General features: G+C 44.7%; 1 protein-coding gene across 2 annotated transcripts in view; it reads left to right on the forward strand.

Moving 5' to 3' along the window:
* Nucleotides 1-18,573, forward strand: part of MATN2 (matrilin 2) — a 182,242-nt gene that overhangs the window by 134,102 nt on the left and 29,567 nt on the right. For both annotated transcript variants that reach the window (XM_017875294.1, XM_017875293.1), the window contains exons 7-9: nucleotides 5,779-5,901; nucleotides 14,263-14,385; nucleotides 18,340-18,462. In XM_017875294.1, the coding sequence (XP_017730783.1) occupies nucleotides 5,779-5,901; nucleotides 14,263-14,385; nucleotides 18,340-18,462 (369 nt within the window). The remainder of the gene's footprint in view (nucleotides 1-5,778; nucleotides 5,902-14,262; nucleotides 14,386-18,339; nucleotides 18,463-18,573) is intronic.

The following is an 18,573-nucleotide window of genomic DNA, read 5'->3' on the forward strand; positions in this document are numbered from 1 at the left end:
CCTTGAAAGACCAAGAATAAATAGAGGCTGGGCATGGTGGCTCATACCTGTAATCCCAGAACTTTGGGAGGCTGAGGTGGGAGGATTGCTTGAGGCCAGGAGTTCTAGATCAGCCTGAGCAACATAGCAAGACCCCATCTCTACAAAAAATAAATTAACTGGGCAAGGTAGCAAGGGCCTGTAGTCCCAGCTACTCAAAAGGCTGAGGCAGGAGGGTTGCATGAGCCCAGGAGGTTGAGGCTTCAGTGAGCCATGATCACACCACTGCACTCCAGCCTGAGCAACAGGGTAAGACCCTGTGCCCTGACAGACTGAAAAAAAAAAAAAAATAGTCTGAATAGATCTCTATCTATTAAAAGAAATGGAATGTGCACTTTAAAACCTTCCCACAGAGAAGACTTCAAACCTAGTTGGCTTAACTGGTGAATTCTACCAAACATTTGAAGAAAAACTGATACTAATTCTACACAAATTATTCCAAAAAATTGAAGAGGAAAAACAATTTTCAACTCATTCTATGAGGCTATCATTGCCCTGATGCCCAAATCAGAAAAGAAAGACATAAAAAAAGAAAACTATATACAAATATGTCTCATGAAATACCTGCAAAAGTTCTTTAAATAGTTTCTAGCAATCAAATTCAACAATATATTGAAAAATACAATACATCATGACCAAGTGAATTCCAGGAATTCAAAGTTGGCTTAACATTCAAAACTCAATCGATGTAATTCATAATATTAACATACTAAAAAGCCATCTCAATAGATGCAGAAAAGACATTGGATAAGATCTGACATTCATTTATTCTTTAAATAAACTTTCAGCAAATTAGGAATGAAGGTAACTGCCTCAATCTGATAAAGTACATCAATGAAAAAACCATCAGCTAACATCATACTTAATAGTGAAAGACATTGCTTTCTTTCAGGAATAAATTTTCTTTTCCTTTCAGGAACAAAATTTCTTTTCAGATCAGGAATAAAACAATGTCCACTCATACCACTTCTATTTAATATGGTACTGGAAGTTCTAGCCGGTGCAATAAGACAGAGAAAGATAAATAAATGATACCTAGATTGTAAAAAAAACCCATCTTTATTAACAGATAACATGATCACCTATGTAGAAAATCCAATGGAATCTACAAAAAAGCTACTAGAACTTTTAATAGCAAGTGAATTTATCAAGGTTGCAGGACACAAAATTAGTATACAAAAATAAATTAGTTTTATATACTTACAATGGACAATCAAAATATAAAATTTAAAAAATACCTTTCAGGCTGTGCGCGGTGGCTCATGCCTGTAATCCCAGCACAATGGGAGACCAAAGTGGGCGGATCACTTGAGGTCAGGAGTTTGAGACAAGTCTGGCCAACGTGGTGAAACCTTGTCTCTACTAAAAATACAAAAATTAGCCAGGCATGGTGGCAGGTGCCTGTAATCCCAGCTACTTGGGAAGCTGAGGCAGGGGAATTGCTTGAACCCAGGAGGCAGAGGTTTCAGTGAGCTGAGATTGTGCCGCTGCATTCCAGCCTGGGTGACACAGCAAGACTCTGTCAAAAAAAAAAAAAAAAAAAAAAAGACAAGCCTCTCAATAAAAATGGGCAAAATATTTGAATAGACACTTCACCAAAGAATATATGGAGGTGGCAAAGAAGCATATGAAAATATATTCAGCAACATTAGTCATTAGGTAAATACAAAGTGAAGTCATATTGAGATAATCATACCCACTAGAATGACTGAAATTACCAAGTGTTGATGAGGATACGGAGCAACTGGAACTCTCATAAATTGCTGGTGGGAATGTTTAAGCAGTTAAGCATACATGTCCCATATGACTCAGCCATTATGCAAGAGGAATGAAAGCATATGTACACACAAAAACTTGCACATTAATGTTCATAGCTGCTTTATTTGTGATAGCCCCAAACTGGAAACAGGTAAACAGCCCTTCAGCAAGTGAATGGATAAACAAATTGTGTTGTAATCACATAGTGAAATACTACTCTGCAATAAAAAGGAACAAACTATTGACACACATATGAATATGGATGAATCTCAAAATAATTATGCTGAATGAAAGAAACCAGACCAAAAAGAATACATACTATATGATTACATTTATTTAAAATTCCATAGGGAGATAAAAAAAGAAGATAAAATTAAAATTCTAGAAAATGCAAACTGATTTATCTGGATAGAAGATAAATGGTTATTTGGGACTGGAGAGGGTGGGGAAGAATGAATTAGAAAGGGGCAGGAGGAAAGTTTTGAGAGTAATACATATGCTCGTTATTTTGATTGTGGTGATGGTTTCATGGCAGGATACATATGCAAAATGCATCAGATTGTTTTTCTTGAGTATATGCAGTTTGGTTTTGTCAATTATACCTCATAAAACTAAAACAAGTAAAAGAGACTGTATTATTCCAAAATTGCTATGCCATAAAACACAAAGAGAGGCTGTGGAAATGTTCTGGCCCATCACTATCCAGTGGGACACTCGGGTTGATGGAATGCTCTGTTTGCATCAGATAGTACAGTAGTCAGGAGCCATATGTGGCCATTGAGCACTTGAGATACAGCCAGTGCAACCCAGCAACTGAATTTTTGTTTCTTTTTTGTTGTTGTTGTTGTTAGAGACAGGCTCTTGCTTTGTTGCCCAGGCTGCAGTGCAGTGGTACAGTCATAGCTCATAGCTCACTGCAATCACCAACTCCTGGGCTCATAAGATCCTCTGGCCTCAGCCTCCCTTGTAACTGGGACTATAGGCAGGTGCCACCATGCTCAGCTAGCTTAAAAAAATTATTCTTTTGCCGGACGCAGTGGCTCATGCCTGTAATCCTAGCACTTTGGGAGGCTGAGGCGGGTGGATTGCCTGAGTTCAGGAGTTCGAGAACAGCCTGGACAACATAGTGAAACCCTGTCTCTACTAAATTACAAAAAATTAGCTGGGCGTGGTGGCGTGCACCTGTAGTCCCAGCTACTCAGGAGGCTGAGGCAGGAGAATTGCTTGAACCCGGGAGGCGGAGGTTGCAGTGAGCTGAGATTGTGGCACTGCACTCCATCCTGGGCAACAGAGCGAGACTCCATCTCAAAAAAAAAAAAAATTCTTTTTTTAGAAATGGGGTCTTGCTGTGTTGCTCAGGCTGGTCTCAAATTTCTGGGTTCAAGCAATCCTCCAGCCTCAGCTTCACAAAGCACTGGGATTACAAGCATGAGCCACCACCCCTGGCTGAATTTTTATTGTTATTTCATTTTAATCAATTTTAATTTAAATAGACATATTAGGCAGCATGGTTCTAGATTAAGGGAGAGTAAGCAGATACGAAAACAAAATACAGTCTCTGACTCTAGACTAGATCCTGTACTGGAAGGTGAAAAATGCTATGATGAACATAATTAAGTCAACTGACAAGATTAGAATATGGATGGTAGATTAAATGTAAGTATTGTATCAATGTAAACTTATGAAATTTATAACCATACTGCAGTTATATAAGAGAATATCCCTCCTCTTAGGAAACACAGACTGTTTTTAAGGGAAAGGACCAGAATGTATATAATGTACCCTCACCTAGGTCAGAGAGATGACCAAGTAATCACAAGAATGGGGTAAAATGTTAACAAAGGTGAATCTGGGTAAAGAGTATGTAAGTGTTTCTTGTGCTATTTTTATGTTTGTAACTTTTTGTAAGCTTGAAATTGTTTTAAAAGAGAAAGATTTTTAAAATGCCTTTATATATGACTATGGTATTGCAATTATATTGTTTATAAAGACTCCCAGTGTTTTAAAGCTACATTATGAAGCATTTATGGACAAAAGAATACAATGTCTGGGCCAGGTGTGGTGGCTCACTCCTGTAATCCCAGCACTTTGGAAGGCTGACACAGGTGGATCACGAGGTCAGGAGTTCTAGACTAGCCTGGCCAAGATGGTGAAACCTCATCTCCACTAAAAATACAAAAATTAGCTGGGTGTGGTGGCAGGCGCCTGTAATCCCAGCTACTTGGGAGGCTGAGGCAGTAGGATTGCCTGAACCCAGGTGGCAGAGGTTGCAATGAGCCAAGATTGCACCACTGCACTGCAGCCTGGGTGTTAGGGTGAGACTCCATCTCAAAAAAAAAAAAAAAAAAATTAGTCAGGCATGATGGCACGCACCAGTAATTCCAGCTACTCGGGAAGCTGAAGCAGGAGAATTGCTTGAACCTGGGAGGCGGAGGTTGCAGTGAGCCTGGATTGCACCATTGCACGTCAGCCTGGGCAACAGAGCGAGACTCTGTCTCAAAACACATAATAATAATAATAATAATAGTAATAATAACAATACAATGTCTGGAGTTTGCTTCAAAGTAATGTGGGATCTTACTACAGAGAGTTGGAACATGGTTGAAAGCAGAGCAGCCATAGATTGATTCTCCTGAAGCTAGGTGATATGTACATGGATTTATTATACTACTCAGTCCATTTTTGAAATTGGACATGATTGTATATTTTGCTTAACGCTTCCATAAGTTTAAATTGGGAAAAATTGGCATCTTACTCAACATTTTTTCCTTTCAAGAATATTGTATATCTTTCCCTTACTCAGTTTGTTTCCTCTGGTATGGATTGGGAACTCTCATTTATACCAAATTATTTATTAGGAAGATTATTTATGCAGTTCAAATGTTCCTTAAAATAATAAAAACCCTCATCAAAACAAAGACTCCTTTTAAGATTCCATCAGTGGTCATTTATTTCAAGCAATTTTGAACAATGTTTTCAAGTTCCACTCTGGGAAAATACTTTGCTCAGATTCTGCAATAAAAGTTTATTTCCATATTTAAAAATACTTATACAAAAAATACGAAAAAAGAAGAAATAAAAAATAAAGAACAAAAACAAAAAAATACACAAGTAAAATTTCTTTATGACAAATTTCATGAAATACTTTAAAAATATATATTTTGGTTTAAATTAGTGTATCCCTAGAGGTCACATTCTCTGTGAATCTTGAGGTAAAGATCCTGTTTATGTGCAGTCGAGCCCAGTAAAGTAACCAGGAGGTGTTTTGAACTCAGAGTATTTATGCTTTTCACTCCTAGGCCTTATTTTTCCCAGGAGATGAGTTTGTGTCTTATTGTTTGGCTTACTGTTTGATGGGTATAAGTGGTTTGGAGTTTGGCTTTGGGAATGTTTAATTGTTTTAATTGCTTAAATTTGCTAAAACACTCAGCTAAACCATTCTCAGCCCACAGTCTGGCAAATACCCCATTTTCATTTTAGTGGCTCTTACATGAATCAAGACAAGGACAGCATGTTCACAAATTTGTTGGTTGCAAAAACGTTTTTTAATATGTCAGGAAGTTTGTCTTTGCCTAGCAGAAGAGTCCAGGTATAATAACAATAATAATAATAGAAGAAGGAGGAGGAGGGAGGAGAGGAGAGAGGAGGAGGAGGAGGAGGAGGAAAGGAAGGAAGGAAGGAAGGAAGGAAGGAAGTAAGGAAGAAGAAGGAAGGAAGGAAGGAAGGAAGGAAGGAAAAGGAAGGAGGAAGAAGAGGGAGGAGAGAAGAAGAAGGAGAAGGAAAGAAGGAGAAGAAATTTCTCTTAGGAGAGGCCATATCTCTAAACATGGAAGTAGCTTTATTGGGAGACCCCTTCATGGTGTGACTCTGTGAGGTGTGGGATTTTACCTGTTTAGGAAAATGAAGACTGGAAATCCCTGGTTTTCATATGCTAGTTGTATTGATTGGTTTGCCATTCTTGTGATTTTCCCTTCTTGCCAGAGATAGACTACTGTGCCTCATCTAATCACGGATGTCAGCATGAGTGTGTTAACACAGATGATTCCTATTCCTGCCGCTGCCTGAAAGGCTTTACCCTGAATCCAGATAAGAAAACCTGCAGAAGTAAGTTACAGTGGGAGTTGGAGAAGGGCTTGTTCTGCTAAATGCTCCTCTAGTTAGTTTTCCTTTCCGTGCAAATCTTAAGAAAGATGTACTTGTATTCAGCATTGTTTCTATTAACATTATTCTGCCCTTTACTTTTTCACTAGATCCTATTATGTGGATGATTTTTAGATATTGAATAGATCTGGTCATTAGATTCAATTAGCCAAGTGGGGACCCAAGCTGAAGCTCCCACCTATGTGAAATGCAGGTGCACTCTCCCTCCCCTTACTCCCATAGCACTGGGATCTTGGAAAAAGAAAAGAATGGGCCCAGAGATGAGAGGTAGAAGGAGCTGGTTTCTTCTAGTCCTACAAGATAAGACACTTGATGGATGCTAAGAGGGAGGACATTGCAGCTGTATTCCCTTTGATAGGAAAGAAGAAGAAAAATGAGACTCTAGGACATCCCAGCAGGATTCAAGGGGTACAGGGTGTCAGCGGGATGATATTGAGGATGTGCTGAGTGCCTCAAATGCCTGTCATCTGGCACATCAAGGGGCATGATTGGGGGTCTGAGCACAGGCCCCAGAGGGCACCTGTTTAAGACAAACCATTCCCGAGAGACTGCTAGAATGGACAGCCCACAAGGACAGAGGCGATTGTCTTTTTCTCACTGCTGAATTCTCAAAAGCTCAAAGAGTACTTGGCATTCACAGAAGTGCACAATGTTTGCTGAATGGGAATGTGTAAGTGAATCTTTCTATGATGTATCATCCTAGAGAAATTGTGGGTATTTTTTTTTTTTTAATCCTTCAATCTTGTTAGAAAGATAGCCTTTTTTAGGCGTGCAAGTTGTGGATTTTTTTTTTTCAGGAAGTCTTTCCCTAGTCAGTCCACACTTAGGCACACTGAATTGTTTGGGGTCTGCTGACAATGTCATTCATAGAACTCTCTGGAGCTTCCATTGAGGGATGTAATTTTCTGTATGCTTCTTCACCTATTTCTTCCTGATGGTGTGTACAGCAGTGTTCTGCATGGTAAGACTGTGTTTTCAAAGGTTTCACATATATCTTTTTTGAAAAGCACCATGAGCTGTTTAACTGAATCCAGATGAGTCACATTCTGCTCATAGCACAGATTAACTTTCCTAGTCATTCTAGCAAGTGTTAAACTGTGTATAGTGGCAGATGGTTGCAAATCCCGAATTTTGAAATGGAGCCTCTTTTATAAAACTATTCCCACTGCCTTGTGAGGGTACAAACCCTGGACACATTCAAGCATTAAATGAAAATTTTAATGGAGCGCATTCAGAATGTGAAAACAATTAGATAAGCTATTTTCCATGAGACCACGCATGCCTGCAATAGGTCAGAGGGCCAACTCTTCTGGTCTGGCCACTCCTCTGTGCTATTTACACCTTTTGCTAGGAGTGGGTGTGTGAGGGACTGACTGCACCCAGGGGAAATCACTCCCAGGTGGACTCATATTTGCAGACCCAAAGCTCTTCTGTGGGTGGTGATTAGATCTGGTTCAGCTCAGATGCTCATTGCAAGCTTCCTCATGTGTTACTGATGCAGGGGGGAAAAGGAAACAAGTCAGGCCTGGGGCTATGGGCAGAAGACATTTTCTGCATCTCTTACCAATTGTCTGAGTCCCTCGACTTCTGCTACTCCCTCCACACCCTTCCTGGAGAGGCACTTGGTATAAGAGGAGGTCCAGTGCAATGCAGGCATGCATGGAAAGAAGAAGATTGAGAATGGAAGGGCGAGTAGAGAGGGAGTGACCATTTGGGAGTGGTCTGAGCGCTACAGATTGGTCCCCGGGTAGGCCTGTTTGCAAGCTAGCTGTGGCCCAGACCAGAGTCCCTAATGCTCATCCATGTATATTCAGTGGGTATAGCACCTCTTTAGCCAGGCACCCTACTTTTTCATCCAAGAAAAATGAAATTTGTTCCTAAAGGCTTGTGTCCTCATCAGCCCTCACCCAGCGTCCTGCCTCATCGTTACATTTTCCATTGTCTTTGCTGTGAACCCAACCCTGACTCCTGAGGTCAGCCTGCAGGAGCGGCCCCTGACTTCATGCTTGCATTCAGTCCATTAGGGCAAGACAGCTATAAACGGAAGCGAGTGCTCACTAGTCTCTCTGGAGCATTATGTGGATGAGGGAAGCCAAGAAATTGGGCTTAAAAATCTGGAGTCCGTTATTAGAAGCCTGAGGTCTCTTGAGTGATCTGAGCATTACAAATCTGCAGCCCAGGGTACAGCCATTTACATTGAATAGTAGGTTGATGGATGTGGGCAATTTTCAAATCTAATATGAAATCTGTTTTTAAAGGAATTTGATGTCATCCAAATTAAACTGGGGGGAAAAAGATCAAGGCAGAATCCTACTGGAGAAAAGACTCTTGGCCAGGATTTGTTCTTGCTCCTCATCTGGGCACAATTTCTCCTCCTGGAGAGTGCTGTCATCAGTTTACGGCATGAATTATTAAGGCAGCAGTGCAAAGCACAGAAACTGTGACTGCCCTTCCTGCCCAGGTAGAGCCCTAGGGCCAAATCAGATGTGGTTTATCCCCTTTGCTGGACTCCAGGATCCCTGATTCTGGTACCATGATAAGCACTCTCAAGAATCGGTGTGAAGCCCACAGGTTTGACTGAGCCAAGAGACGTGATGTCCAGGCTTGGCAATGTCACTCATATTGGTTATGTGTCTCTGAGCAGCTACTTTCTACTTCTCAGGACCTGGATTTCCTAAACTGTAGGAACAGGACTTCCTGCACTCTGTTGGTATCAAAATGTACTGCCTGGGGTCACTGATCTTTCATGGTTTCAGTCTTACATCCTCAGGGCTCCAACTCTTTCACAAGTTAGCACTCAGAAAGATCGTTTGATTTGTTTGCTGACAGTCCTGTCATCTGACCTCACAGAGCTTTAGTGGACACTTCGGGCCTTACCAGATTAAGTTGTGTCCCTCCTGACCTGTGGGTGCCACGTTAGAGCACCTATCATGGTACCAGATACAGGATGCACAGTAGGTCCTCAATAAATACTTAGTGAATGAATAAGTGAGTGAGTGAATATCTAAGAAGCACACACGTGAGGAAATATGACAAAAGGGTGGTGAGAAGGCGAAGAGCCACTGTTAAAACTCTGCTAAAAAGAACCATTTGGAGAAGGTTTTTTTTGTTTGTTTTTTGTTTTTTCAGACAGAATCTCCTTCTGTTGCCCAGGCTGGAGTGCAGTGGAGCAGTCTTGGCTCACTACAACTTCTGTCTCCCAGGCTCGGGTGATTGTGTCACTTTGGCCTCCCGAGTAGCTGGGACTACAGGGGTGCACCATCATGCCTGACTAGTTTTTGTATTTTTAGTAGAGATGGGCTTTCACCATGTTGTTCAGGCTGGTCTCAAACTCCTGGACTCAAGTGATCCACCCGCCTCAGTCTCCCAAAGTGCTGGGATTACAGGCCTGAGCCACCACACCCAGCCGAAAAGGGTGGTATCTGAATTGTTGTGGGCCAGATTGCTGGGTGATAACCTCTTTAAGAATCTAAATGTTTTTCAGTTGAATTACCTTATGTGTAAATCATTCTTTAAAAAAAAAAAAAATCTTGCTTGAAACATTGTTTACTAATTTATTTTAATTTTTTAAAATGTTTTCTTTTATATTTTATTATATGTGCTGCCGAAGTGAGCACTCCTTTTATATTTTAAAATTGATATAACATAGTTGTACATCTTTTGGCATTTTTTTTTAAATTGACAAATAAAACTGTATACTTTTATTGTGTACAATATGTTGTTTTGAAATATGGAAATACAAATTTTTCTTAAAGACAACATTGGCTTTTTTATTGTGGCAAAATATATATAACATAAAATGTACCATTTTAACCATTTTTAAGTACATAGTCCAGTGGTATTAAGCACATGCACATTACTGTGTAACCATCACCACCTTCAATCTTCAGAACTTCTTCATCATCCCAAACTAAAACTCTATACCCATTAAACGATAATTCCCCAGCTCCCCCTCCTCCATCTCCTGGCAGCCACCAATCTACTTTTTGTCTATGAATTTGACTATTCTAGGTGCCTCATATAAGTGGAATCATAGAATGTTTGTCCTTTTGTAACCAGCTTATGTAGCTTGACATAATGTCTTCAAGGTTCATTCAGCTGTAGGACGTGTCAGAATTTCCTTCCTTTTTAAGGCTGAATAAGGTTCCATTGTATCTAGACATCGTCCTTTGTTCATCCTGTGATAGACCCCTGGGTTGCTTCCACCTTTTGGCTTTTGTTTATTAATACAGCTCTGAACTTGGGTGCGTATACCCAGAAGTGGAATTGCTAGATCATATGGTTAATTCTATATTTAATTTTTTGAGGAACCGCTATGCTGTTTTCCACAGTGGCTGAATGCTGGGTTTTAAAGAGAGAGTTGACTAAAGATTATTTCCCCTTTCCCTGATGGTGTAATGGAGTGATTCCTACAGGCCCCAGACTGCGGGCCCTTCATATTCTGTGTTTGTCTGTCTGTCTGTGGCTGGTGTTTTATCTCATTTTTCTCCATCGAAGCTCTTGGCTTGTTTCCTGGCACTCAGTTATGGCCTGCACAGGTGAGGCTGCTGCTGAGTCAGGTAGGTGAATGGAAACTGCACACAGCTAACAATATCCTCCCTCTTCTCACATGGGAGCGGGTTCTAGAGAGAGAGCGCCAAGGGTCAGTGATACAGCAAGGTGATGTCTCTTCTTCTAGGCCATCCATGCGTGTTGTGGCCTTCTCCCCATGCACTCTGTCTGCAGCCATTCTGCTCATACTCTGGGCATGAAGCAAGCTCCAGCCACCAGTCACCTGGAAGGGCACCTCACAGATTCTTTTTTTTTTATATATTTTTTTAAGGTGGAATCTCGCTCTGTCACCCAGGCTGGAGTACAATGGCATGATCTTGGCTCACTGCAACCTCCATCTCCTGGGTTCAAGTGATCCTCTCACCTCTGCTTCCCGAGTAGCTGGGACTACAGATGTGTACCACCATACCTGGCTGATTTTTGTATTGTTAATAGAGGCGGGATTTCACCATGTTGGCCAGGCAGGTCTGGAACTCCTGACCTCAAGTGATCCACACACCTTGGCCTCCCAAAGTGCTGGGATTACAGGCATGAGCCACCGTGCCCAGCCGGATCCTTTAACAGACCCTTTGAGAGGTCCCTCAGGTCTGGGTCCCACTCACATCTCCATTTTTACTAGCAGTAGGTCTTGATCAAGTTATTAACCTCACTATACCTCAATTTCTCAGCTTTGAAATATGGATAACAATCACACATATCTTGCAGGGTCAAATGAAGTTATGTTTGTAAAGTGGCTGGCACAGCATCTGGCATTTAGCAGGTGTTTAACAAATGGCAGCAGCTGTGATTATCATTTCTAAAGTTACTATCAGATTGCCACTAATAGTGAGAAAAATAAAGATGGCATGGTCCCTGCTTGTGAAACTCAATCTAGTGAAAGAAACAGACTTTGAACCATCACAGATACAAAATATACTACATAACCGTTGTGATGAATGCAATGAAAGAGAGATCCTGCAGCAAGAACTGACTTCATTTGGGAGGTCACAAAGGATGACAAAATGACGTTGAGCTGACTGTGAAGGAAGACAGAGGTTAGCCAGTGCAGCGAGGAGCCACTGAGGCAAGAGGGTAACGTGTCATATCTTCAAGTGATTTGTGGATGTGAACTTCGTCAAATAACTTTTGGGCAGATACATGGTAAGAATAAAATGTATTCATTACTTTGTGATTTCAGATCATTTTCCCTGTATCAATTATAGTGTTTTTTGTTCACACAGAACAGGAAATCCAATTAATGGTGTCTTAAGGACATTTATTTTGTACCTAACAAGTCCAAAGGTGGTTGGTCCTATGGATGGCTCAGTGACTCAGTGATGTTATCAAGAATCCAGACTCTTTCTTTCTATTCTGGCAAAGCATGTTGCATTTTCATCTTCATCCTTGTCACCTCTTGGTTACAAGATGGTTGCTGCAGCTCCCAGCATCATATCCTCACACTACTAGACTCAAAGGCAGAAAGGACAGAGGACAGAGAAAAACGTTTCTCTTCATACACCTTTGTTTTTTTGTTTTTTGTTTTTTGTTTTTTGTTTTTGAGACAGAGTCTCAGGCTGGAGTGCAGTGGCACAATCTCAGCTCACAGCAACCTCTGCCTCCTGGGATCAAGCGATTCTTGTGCCTCAGCCTCCCAAGTAGCGAGATTGCAGGCACGTGCCCCCATGCCCAGCTAATTTTGTTTTTGTTTGTTTGTTTTAGTAGAGGTGGGGTTTCACCATGTTAGCCAGGCTGGTCTTGAACTCCTGACCTCAAGTGATCTGCCCACTTTGGCCTTCCAATGTGCTGGGATTACAGGCATGAGCCACTGCTCCTGGCCACCTTTGTCTTTTCAGGAAGAAAAATTTTTCTTGAGGGTCCCCAGTAGACTTCTTTTGTTTCATTGGTCAGAACTAGGGCATATTCTCACCCCTTGACCAATAACTGACAAAGAAGAACATGGTTGCCACGCTGGCTCAGACCAGCCATGACTCATGCTTGGGGGTCATGGGGTAATGGTTATTGGCAAGACAACCAACAGTGTCTGCCACATCCCCAGAGAAAGAACAATGCTGCGCAGTTAAACTGATCCAGCCCATCCAGTGAGGTTGGTGGTGACCTTTTCCTGCAACGCCAGTCTTATAAAGGCTCTCCACAAGCTCATTTTGTGTCCTTTTCCAGTTCTCCGTCTCCCCTGGAGCCTGCTATGTGTGGGGTCTTACGGCTTTAGCATTTTCTACCAGGAAAGGAATTGCTTATTTGCTGGTTATGACACAGTTTCCATCTGCTGGCAGAAACACAGCATGGATAGAGTGACCTTATCATAGGACAGAATTACAATAGTCTGGGGCAGCATCAGAGATGCGCCTCCTCCAGTCCCATGATAGGATGCCAGCGTGATCTCAACAGAGCAAGGTGAAGCGTTTGGACCCTTCTTCATGGAACTGCCAACTCCTGCCTCCCTAAATAACTGGATATTTTGCAAGATCACCTTTTGTTTATTCTGCCTCGTGCCATCCAATGTCACTGTCAGATGTCACTGTAGACAGAACTCTCTACATGCTTTGAGCCCTAGTGATCAGGTTAATTTAAGAGAGAGACTGGATTTTCTTAGCTTTTCCATTTTTCTTGCAAGGAGGTAGGCTGGGGAGTGTGGCCCTCACCCCAGCTCTCAGCTCTTTGGCCATTGACTCAGTTCAGCTCAGCTCAACTGAGCCTTGGCTTGCTCTTTGGCCATCAAAGAGGGAAAATGCTAGAGAATCCACAGGTATATTTCAGGTGCCAGGCTCTCTTTTAAGCAAGCTCCGGGAGAGCAGGAGCTGTTTTCTCTGCGTCCTATAGCTCACCTGGTTTCCTGAAGATTTAGTGAAGTTTGCCTACCTTTCTACCTCTACTGCAAAGTCTTCTTTAAGACATAACCCTGGCCTTGTCACCTCCACCAAAATTCTCACCTCCAATCACCCGTTTAGAGCCTTCGCCGATCCATCCTGGGGCTTGCAAAGCCCACACGACCAGCCATGCTCAGGTGGGCCAGCTCCCTCTGCCTCCCAGCCTCATCTCTCTCCCATGCTCCAGCCATACTCAGCTCCTCACAACTCCCCAGGCATGCCTCTCGCCTTCATCCCCGGGCATTTGTGTTCACTGTCCCCTCATCCTGGGGTATTCACATTCACGGTCCCCCCGTCCCTGGGCGTTCGCGTTCACTGTCCCCCCCGTCCCTGGGCGTTCACGTTCACGGTCCCCTCGTCCCCAAGCATTCGCGTCCACTGTCCCCTCGTCCCCAGGCGTTTGTGTTCACTGTCCTCTCGTCCCCAAGCACTTGTGTTTTTTGTCCCTTCACCCTCAGGCGTTTGTGTTTGCTATCCTCAAGTCCTCACATTCTCCTTCCTGTGGAGCTCCCTTACTTATGGAACTCCTCCTCCTCCCTGGGGCCTCCAGTTGGCCTCATCTCTTCTTGGAAGACCCTCTCACCCCAGGACTCAGTGAGGCCCCTGCTCTGTGCTCTGCATTGTCTTACAGTTGCTGTCCTTGCCTGACTCCTCACTAGAGCCTGAATCCCTTGAGGCAAGGCCTCCATCTTAGTCGTCATTAAATCCCTGCATCTAGCTCAAGGCCTGGCACTTGGTTGGCAGACGAATGAATGATCTGTCCCAGCTCACCTCAGCAGGTGGCACCCACCAGCCCTCTCTATGGGGGTTCGTGGAAGCCCCGAGCGGCTGCTGTCAGCCCTGGGAGAAGCCCAGAGTCTGAAGGAGGGTCTGTCCTTCTTCCCCTCAGGGATCAACTACTGCGCACTGAACAAACCAGGCTGTGAGCACGAGTGCGTCAACACGGAGGAGAGCTACTACTGCCGCTGCCGCCGTGGCTACACTCTGGACCCCAACGGCAAAACCTGCAGCCGTGAGTGTACCCTAGGGGTGGGCTGCTGATGGAGGGTGGGGTCCACTCACAGGCGCTGGTGGGCTCACTAGCAACCAGTCATTTCTGGAGCCCCTGGGGTTTCCTGATGGTCCATCAGGTTCATCACCCATAGAATATGACTATTAATACTATTGGCCTACCCAACTTGGGTTTCAAGGATTAAAAGAATTAATAGGAATAGTCTGGGCATTGTGGCTCACGCTGTAATCCCAGCACTTTGGGAGGCCAAGGTGGGCGGATCACCTGAGGTCAGGAATTCAAGACCAGCCTGGCCAACATGGTGAAAACCCATATCTACTAAAAATACAAAAAATTACCTGGGTGTGGTGGCGGGCACCTATAATCCCAGCTACTCGGGAGGCTGAGGCAGGAGAATTGCTTGAACCTAGGAGGCGGAGGTTGCAGTCAGCTGAGATTGCACCATTGCACTCCAGCCTAGGCAACAAGAGCAAAACTTTATCTCAAAAAAAAAAAAAAAAAAAGGCGTAAAATACTTAGAACAGTGCTGCTAGGCATAAGCACTCATTAAATGTTAACTAATATTAGTGTTTTCTGTTGAGCGCATTTACTAGGTCAGACAGGCCTAATTTCAAATCCAACCTCTACCACCTACTAGATGTGTGTGACCTTGGGCAATTTATTTAACTTCTCCATGCTTTGATTTCCCATCTATGACAAAAAGCAAAACATAGTCATATTGTTCCTGCAGGGTTTTTATAGGGAGAAATTGGGGCCATTTCGATACGTTAGCCTGGTGCCTGACACAGGGTAAACTTCCAATCAAGGGGAACAGTTGTGGAGACTGTGAGAGTGCCAGTGCCTGGCGCCACACTGGGACAAGAGGCTGGAGGGGACAGACCTTGGAAAGCAGTGGGCTACAGAGGCTGACCTGAGGGCAGAATCAAGAAACATGGGATTTTCTGAGAAGGCTTGTCTTAATTTTCTTGTGTCAGAGCCACAACAAAGCTCCACTGGATGATGTAAATGTATGGGAACTTGCAGACTCTGCCAGCTGGGCAGCTCCGTGGTTTTTTATGAGGTACCGTCTCCACGAGTCCTGGCCAGCAGGGTGGGAGCGCCTGAGTGTGGCGATGGACCCTATGCCCTTGGCATGCAGGAGAGGGCCCCACCTCCATGACATGGCCTATGCAGAAGGGGCCCTTTGTGTGCCTTTCCCCTCAGCAAGCTCCACATCTGCTCCCCTTTGGAGACAGAGATAGATTGTGAGTAAGGACAATGCAGCTGTTGAGCCCTGGGCTCCACACGGCCGGCAGGGAAGTTTCCCAGATGAAATAAGAGGTCCAGGGCAGTCCTCAGGAAAGCGGGCCCCTCCAGTGTCCAGAGAGAACAAAGTGCCTCGGTAAAGGCTTTCTAAGGACTGATCTCGGAGGCCAAAGGGCTTTTGAACTGGAAAGTTGGTGCCAAAGTCAGTGCCTGCTGTGTGTTGCCTCTGCATGTCTGTGAGTCCTCATGAGAGACCAGCAGGGAGCGGGTCTCCCATTCGACGGGAGATGCCCTGGTGACCATGGATCTGTGTGTGTCCTGTTTCCTGGAGTGTTAGGTCTGCCTGCTGATGGCCCTGGCAGTTTTCCCAGGGCAGGTGGTCTTGACCTAACTGAGCCCACACAGATCACCAGGGACATGGCCTGACTGCCCCTCCCAGCATGCTTCCGGGGGCCAGAAGAGTTCTAAGGACAGACCACAAGAGATCCGGACCCTCCCGTCTCTCTGGGATCTAGTCAACTCAAAGTACAAACCAAGCCATTTCTGTCTTGCAGTTCTTAGAGAAAGCCATGGGCTTCTGCTTTCCCTGAGGGATCAGGGAGCCCAGGCCATAAAGACAGCAAGCGCTTCTGAGGCACTCACTCTGCAGGCAATGCCCTGAGCACCCTCCATGCATAAACTCCCTGCATCCTCACAGCCGCCCTACTAGGCACCCACATTCTTGTCCCCATTTAAACCACAAGGGGAAACTATGACACAAAGAGATTAAGTCACTGTCCTAGGGTCCTGTGACTAGCAAATGGCAACATCGGGATGTGAACACAGGCATGTATCTCCCAAGATCCAGCAAGTGTTCGCAGGAGGTACATCCACCAGTGGAATGTTCCAGAAGGCACTGGTCCCAGGCTCTGTGGGAGTCAAGAGGCCCACTTGGCAGTCCTGCACAAGGCCACCAGTATCTGTCCAGTCTCTGGAGGTGCATTTTCTCCATCGGGGAAACTGGGGAAGCAGCCTGCAGGGCTGTTAGTGGGAGCCGTCCACCACAGCTGTGTGTTCATTAGCCCTCGGCGCTTGCTGCCCAGGGGATCAGCTGTGCAGCATTCGGCTGCCAGGATGGGCCACACATGCAGGCCCAGGCTTTGGTTTGTTTTTTTAATCCGGATGTCCTGATGATGGGGGTAAAAAAAAGAAATTGATTTCATTGAGAATGACAATTCTTTTTCATTTTCAATTAGAAACGAAACGGTACAACTAATTCTTAGCACTACTTGATAATAATAATGTGTTCATTAAGTGGTTGCTGTATGCCAGCTACTGTTCTAAGCGCTTTACGTGAATCAACTCCTCTTATTCTCACCCTGTTCCTATAAGAAAGCAACCATCCGCCGGGCGCAGTGGCTCGCGCCTGTAATCCCAGCACTTTGGGAGGCCAAGGCGGGTGGATCACCTGAGGTCGGGAGTTCCAGACCAGCCTGACCAACATGGAGAAACCCCGTCTCTACTAAAAATACAAAATTAGCTGGGCCTGGTGGCACATGCCTGTAATCCCAGGTACTAGGGAGGCTGAGGCAGAATTGCTTGAACCTGGGAGGCAGAGGTTGCGGTGAGCCGAGATCGAGCCATTGCACTCCAGCCTGGGCAACAAGAGTGAAACTCCGCCTCAAAAGAAAAAAAAAAGAAAGCAACCATCAACATCCACATTCACAAATCAGGAAACGATGGCAAAGAGGCCATGGGACTGCCCAGCATCCGTAGCTAGCAAGTGGTAGAGGTGTGATTTGAATCCAGGTGGTTTGATGCCAGAACCCGCATTCTAAGCACTACTCTATCAGCTGTGTGGCTTTGACCTTGACCCTTCTGAGCCTCACTTTCCTCTCTGTGAAATGGGAATTGCACCTGCTCTCAGAGGTGCCCTGAGACGGTGGATTCTGTGCGCCATGGCCCTGGCAGAGTGCTGCTGTTATCAATACCAGGGACAGCATTTCCCAGCTGTTAGGGTTGTATGCTTTACTCTTTAAACAAANAAAAAAAAAGAAAAAAAAAAGAAAGCAACCATCAACATCCACATTCACAAATCAGGAAACGATGGCAAAGAGGCCATGGGACTGCCCAGCATCCGTAGCTAGCAAGTGGTAGAGGTGTGATTTGAATCCAGGTGGTTTGATGCCAGAACCCGCATTCTAAGCACTACTCTATCAGCTGTGTGGCTTTGACCTTGACCCTTCTGAGCCTCACTTTCCTCTCTGTGAAATGGGAATTGCACCTGCTCTCAGAGGTGCCCTGAGACGGTGGATTCTGTGCGCCATGGCCCTGGCAGAGTGCTGCTGTTATCAATACCAGGGACAGCATTTCCCAGCTGTTAGGGTTGTATGCTTTACTCTTTAAACAAAGAAATGGGAAAGAAGGCTGGGCATGGTGCCAGGCACCTGTAACCCCAGCTAGTGACTCTGGAGGCTGGGGCAGGAGAATTGCTTGAACCCAGGAGGCGGAGGTTGCAGTGAGCTGAGATCTCGCCACTGCACTCCAGCCTGGGTGAAAAGGGAAAGAAAACCAACAAGCCAGGCTGATTTTCTAGAGGGGCCAGAGGCGTGGGGTAGAATGACGCCTTCCCCGTGGCTTATTATGCCTCCGGTTTTGTTTTTCAATCTTGGTTGCTGCTGGGGTGTTGCCCCCTCAGCTCCTCTATGCTTTCACATGTGTGAAATGCAGGAGTGGACCACTGTGCACAGCAGGACCATGGCTGTGAGCAGCTGTGTCTGAACACGGAGGAGTCCTTCGTCTGCCAGTGCTCAGAAGGCTTCCTCATCAACGAGGACCTCAAGACCTGCTCCCGTGAGTCCCTGCACGCTCCTCTCGTAGGGGAAGGTTTGCACCAGGAGTGAAACCTATGTGATTGCAGAGGGCACAGGTCGTGCTTGGGCACTCTTCCCCTGCCCCTTGCTC

This window comes from Rhinopithecus bieti, unplaced genomic scaffold (assembly GCF_001698545.2).
Source record: "Rhinopithecus bieti isolate Rb0 unplaced genomic scaffold, ASM169854v2 scaffold_8760, whole genome shotgun sequence".
Classification (NCBI taxonomy): domain Eukaryota; kingdom Metazoa; phylum Chordata; class Mammalia; order Primates; family Cercopithecidae; genus Rhinopithecus; species Rhinopithecus bieti.